This window comes from Salvelinus alpinus, chromosome 28, assembly GCF_045679555.1.
Source record: "Salvelinus alpinus chromosome 28, SLU_Salpinus.1, whole genome shotgun sequence".
Classification (NCBI taxonomy): Eukaryota; Metazoa; Chordata; class Actinopteri; order Salmoniformes; family Salmonidae; genus Salvelinus; species Salvelinus alpinus.
This window is the reverse complement of record NC_092113.1, coordinates 11,939,446-11,944,965: the sequence shown is the minus strand read 5'-3', so window position 1 is coordinate 11,944,965 and position 5,520 is coordinate 11,939,446. Positions and strand designations below refer to the sequence as shown.

At 44.3% G+C, this 5,520-nt stretch overlaps 1 protein-coding gene across 4 annotated transcripts; it reads right to left on the bottom strand.

The window, feature by feature from the left end:
• Positions 1-230: 230 nt before the first annotated feature.
• LOC139557180 (putative nuclease HARBI1) lies at positions 231-3,599 on the bottom strand. Of its 4 annotated transcripts, none has more exons than XM_071371641.1 (10): positions 3,214-3,599; positions 2,838-2,908; positions 2,575-2,750; positions 2,423-2,484; positions 2,254-2,340; positions 1,883-2,166; positions 1,115-1,803; positions 930-1,045; positions 722-833; positions 231-627 (listed from the first exon to the last, which is right to left on the bottom strand). In XM_071371641.1, the coding sequence occupies exons 7-10, from the start codon at positions 1,584-1,586 to the stop codon at positions 257-259; spliced, it is 1,071 nt and encodes a 356-aa protein (XP_071227742.1). In that variant the 5' UTR covers positions 1,587-1,803; positions 1,883-2,166; positions 2,254-2,340; positions 2,423-2,484; positions 2,575-2,750; positions 2,838-2,908; positions 3,214-3,599; the 3' UTR covers positions 231-256. The 4 variants fall into 4 exon arrangements, with proteins under 4 accessions (XP_071227742.1, XP_071227740.1, XP_071227741.1 ...); XM_071371639.1 differs by lacking the exon at positions 3,214-3,599 and having other exon boundaries at positions 1,883-2,056; positions 2,125-2,166; positions 2,838-3,203; XM_071371640.1 differs by lacking the exon at positions 3,214-3,599 and having other exon boundaries at positions 1,883-2,484; positions 2,838-3,203.
• Positions 3,600-5,520: the final 1,921 nt, after the last annotated feature.

Below are 5,520 nucleotides of genomic sequence, written 5' to 3'. Positions count from 1 at the left end.
TACACATTCAAAGGTCTGTATATAACACACCCTGCATGTCTGCACACTAAAATAAATGCAGGACAAATCCATACACATCAACTGAACAGACAAATGAATGGATGCAGTAGCCTCCCTGCAGCCTTGTATTACACACAGTATACCGCACAAACATCATAAGAGGCCAAATTCGTCAAAAAACGAACCCAAAAAAACCCAAATTTTAACCAAAATTGAACATATTGGACATATTTAACCAAAATTGAAAGCACACATACTAACTAAAATAATTCAACACATATTGGTCCCTCAGCAGCCGACCACTGTCGTCATCAGGGAAGATTGCCGGATTGTCCCAGTCCATGGCTGGTGGCACTCTGGGGGCCCTCTCCTTCCTCAGGCAGGCCACATTGTGGAGGACAGCACAAGCCACAGTAATATCACATGCCCTAACAGGGCTGACCCTTAATTTGTGAAGGCAGTGAAAGCGTGCCTTCAGGAGGCCAAAGGTCATTTCAACTCTGGCCCTGGTCCTGGCATGGGCATGGTTGTAGGCCTGCTGTGCTTCCTGGGGGTCTGTGAAAGGTGTCAGGAGAAAAGGCTGGCAGCCATACCCCCTGTCTCCCAGCAACACACCAGAGAATTCACCTGTCAACACAAAATCTCATCATTACTACCTCATAAACACAGTGATATTCTTGACACAGCCATGATGGTTATAAATAGGGGTTGTGTGGCTTACCTTGTGATAGGCACTGATAGATTTCAGAGGCCCGAAAGATTCTGGAGTCATGGACTGAGCCAGGCCATTTTGCCACAACATTGCTGATCACACAGTCAGCATTGCAGACCATCTGAAATCATAAGATGAGGAATATTACACCAATCAATGCACATCACTGGCAATGCAGAGTGTTCGTCAATGGACAATATCAAAAAGTTATGTTCACCTGAACATTAATGCTGTGAAAGGATTTCCTATTCACAAAATCGGCCTCATGGGCACCTGAGGGGGCTTTTATCCTTATGTGTGTGCAGTCCACTGCACCAATGACATTGGGGAAACCTGTCACACAAAGTAATGAGTATCCTACTATGTGTTAACAGTTGTCCTGTAATTTGTAGATCCTCTTACCTGCAATCCTATAGAACTCCTCTTTGATGTCACAGAGTCTTCTGTGGCCAGGGAAGGAGATGAAGACATCTGCTAATGCTTTGATAGCCAGACACACACTCCTTATTGTGCGGCAAATTGTGGCCTTGTTCAGCTGTTCTGCATCCCCCACTGAGTACAGGAAGGCTCCACTAGCAAAAAAGCGCAAGGCCACACAAACCATTTGCTCCACACTCAGTGCATGGCTCCGTGCAGTGCGGTGCTTAATCCTGGGACCCAGTAGTCTGCATAGATACCTGATGCCATCTGCAGAAAACCTGTATCTTTCATATAGATGGTCATCAGGGAAGGCCAGTGGGTCCAACCGGTCCCTGAAGACCCTTTCTCGCCTGAAGGCTCTCCTCAGCACAAGTGCTTCTTCATCCACCACATCTCGCACGAATGGGCATGCCATTGTCAGAGCAGAAAGGAACACACAATTTTGGGCCTTCATATAGGCTAGTGGCCACACCTGGTGCTGGGGGGGTGGGCAAAAGAGGGCGATGCCTTATAACGATGACTTGGTTGTACAGATTGCTGGGAAAATAAAAAAAAACTTAGAAAGATGCCACCGTCCTGTGTGCTCACAATAAGAGCTCATATGTCATGGCTCACTTGACTTTACGAGAATATACCTAATTTTTATTTTGAGCTGTGTCATCTTCTTGGAGCTGGGGGAGGAAAGAAAAAGAATGAATAATACATTTGTGTTACAGTTAGCATACAGTGTACATTGAAGGCATATCTCACCTCCCTCTCAAGTTTTTTTATTTCAAGGTCCAGTTTCCTAATTGTCCTCTTTTTTATTTCGGACTCCAGTGCAAGATTTTCCATCTTTTTCTTCTTGTACTGAATGTCTATGTCTGCCAGTTCTATTTGGCGCCGGAGGTGGTTGCCATACAACTTTCTGATAGCTTGTGAGCTCTGTGAACACAATACAATTAGCGCAGCTGGAATTTGGCAGGATGTGGTGTCCTTTTATTAATACGCACTATGTTGCCAGGCTGGTTTTCCCACTGTATAGCATCTGGGTCCTGTAAAAGAAATTAGATTTTTTGATTTTGATGAGGACTCCTCACCATTGTAGAGTAAATAGTACTTTCACAGTCTTAACATGATACCTCATGCCTTCTGGAATCCAGAGAGATGGTCTCCTCCTCATCATCGTCTCCATCATGTGCTGTTGCTGCTGCACTGGGGCCTTCACCCTATCACATTTAATCGGATTCATATTGAAGCTAGTAGACAAGACATGCCAGGCCTACAGTATGCCTTTGATGGAGTACTCACTGGATCAGCATCGTCTGGTGCTTGTGCTGGTGGCTCTAACAGGAACACAGTGCTGCCAGACACTGCAAGGCAATAGGTAAACCAAAGTCAGACAGTCCAAATTGATTCAATATGAATGTGGTTGTATCCCATGTAGAGATGGAAGGACATACCTTGAATGAAGCGGGTGGCATCTTGGGAGGAACCTATGCTCGTCTCTTTCCCCCCAGGGATCCCCTCTAAGACGGGCCTGCCTTTATTAGCTCCAAGGCCATGTCCTCTGCTGGGGTAAGGTCAGCCTTTGGTGACCCACCACCCGTGCCTTGTCTGTGGGTATTCTTTTTCACTGCTAAAACAGTACAGACAATGTGTGAGCAGGCACCTTCTGGGTACAATATATGCTTGTGCTTTGTTAAATATTAGTCAGGGACCATACCATTCTGCAGAATGTTCTTGTATTTGATTTTGACCTGCTGCCATGTCCGTTTTGGCCCGTTCATGTTTAATCTACACACACACACACACACACACACACACACACACACACACATTTAATGGAGTCACACTGCAAAAAATTACTTGGTATTTTTGTCTTGTTTTCAGTAAAAATATCAAAAAATGTATCATAGCTTTATACAGTGTGATGGAGTTACTTTACACAATTTCACTCATATCTGCAGTGCATTTCAATTAAAAATTTAACCGTTTCATAATTACAGTACAACTGCATTTTTGGAGATGTGAATTAAATATTTGAATTGTAATTGTGATGTTTCAGCGGAGCGGTGAGTGTGTAATTGTGCACTACTTACGCATTCAGGCGGTCTGCAATACTTTGCCACGCTTTTTCTCTTTGCTTTATCACTGTGGCGGTGTTGCCTTTCTTCTTAATTATATCTTTTACCTCCTCGTATGCCTCCATGAGGATTTGTGCTTCCGACGGGGAAAAGTACGCGGCTCTAGTTGCCATGGTAAATCAGTTAATCTGTGATCTGTGGCGGGGTCTATTTGAGTGAGCCGTGAGCGCGCACCTATCCAGGATTGGTTTCACCTGGCTTAATGAATCCGTTTCTGCTCATCCTGGCTTGGTCTTTGTGCAACCAATTAAGCCTGGACGCACATGTTTTGGCTTCATTGAGCTCAGCTGAGTCATTTATCCCGGATGTCTTAATTCTACTTTTGTGCAACAGGCCCCTGGTTTCAAGCGCAGGGCGCAGCAGGTGTTTATTTGTAAAGGACCACATGAGGAGGCAGGTAGCTGGGTCCAGGGCCTAGCAGATGGTCATACACAGGGGGTCTAAAAAGGCAACAGTACAGGCAGGGAAAAGGCTAGTAACGTTGTTCGGGAGATCAGGCAATAGTTTGATAACTGGAAATCCGATAGGCTAAAGTAGAGGCAGGGAATAGGCAAAAGGCGTCGTTAGTGATGCAGGCCAAAACTATCATACACGGGAGGATTAAATCAAGGGAAAAACAGAGCTCCGAATAGAAGTGTGTCACAAAACAAACAATACCTCACAATGATGGGTTGCAAAGAACTGAACTAAATAGTGGGTGATAATGACATACAGGTGTGTGAACAGGTGATCAGAATTCAGGTGATTGGGATCTGGAGAGTGAGCTGAGTTCAGGGGATTTATGTGTTTGAGAGTGTGAGCTAGAAAGTGGGCTGGAAAGTGAGCTGCGTTCAGAGGATCTATGTGTTTGAGAGTGTGAGTTGGAAGCAGACGTTACATAAAGTAGCTAGCTTGTCTAACTATCTTAGCTGGCATGCCTGCTGGCAAGGTTGGTATACTTTAGAAAAGCAACAAATAACTAAATGTACTGTATATTTTAGCAGAGATGCATATGTAGTATTTTTAAGGAAATAACCACCAGTCAGGACCATACAGACAGCTCAAGAGGTACGCTTAGATATGTAGAAAAATATACATATTTTTAAGTTGAATTAAACATAATGATTATGGCTCTCAATTGCAGGAAAAAAGCTTTTTCAGGTGTTTAAAAAATGCGAAGTTATCCAAGGCTACCCCCAAGCCATTCTCATGTACTTTGTGCCCCCTCAGAGTTTTGGGGTGCATGACTAGTGGTTTTTCAGCAGTTAAATGCAATAACTAAACATTATTTATAGTGTAGGGGTACGAGGTTATTGAGGTAGATGAGTACCACACAGGAGGCTGTTGGGGGGAGAACGGCTCATAATAATGGCCGGAACAAAGCAAATGAATTTGATTCCATTCCAGTAATTGTGCTCCAGTCATTACCACAAGCCCGTTTTCCCAATTAAGGTTCTACCAAGCTCCTGTGATATGTACATATAGGTAACCTTGGTGTTCTTGTGCACAGGGACTATGGTGGTCTGCTTGAAACATGTAGGTATTACAGACTGGGTCGGAGAGAGGTTGAAAATGTCAGTGAAGACACTTGCCAGCTAGTCAGCCCGTGCTCAGAGTATGCGTCCTGGCAATCCGTCTGGGCCTTGTGAATGTTAACCTGTTTAAAGGTCTTCCTTAATATTAGAGATTGCGCTCCAGCTTCGTCTTACCCGAGGCAACCGACTGGTCTTGACGATGCATGGAAAAACCAATTAGATGTATATTATCCATGTCCTTGTTCAGCCACGATTCAGAGAATAATTACAGAGCTTCAGGTCCGGTTGATAGGATAGTATTCAACGGAGCTCATCCAGTTTGTTCTCTAGTGACTTTATTTCAAATCAAAAATCAAATCAAATGTTATTTGTCACATGCGCCAAATACAACAGGTGTAGACCTTGCCCCTGAATGACAGCTAGCCTTTCCAAAAAGGTTTGGGTTGTGAACCATACTCTATACTGCCATAGTCTATTACAGATCGGATCAATGCAACATACATGGTCCTCAGTGAGGAACGCCCAGCCCCCCACTCCTTCCCTGTCAGACAGTGAATCACATTTAGCACGTTCTTGCACTTTCCCACCACTCTCTCTATGTGTTCTTCCCAGGTCAGTCTAGTGTCAAAGTTTACCCCAAGGATCCTCAAGTATACCTCATCCCCCATCTTCCTCCTGGTAAAGTATCTCCCATCTAACCTCAAGTATACCTCATCTCCCATCTTCCTCATGGTAAAGTATCTCCCAT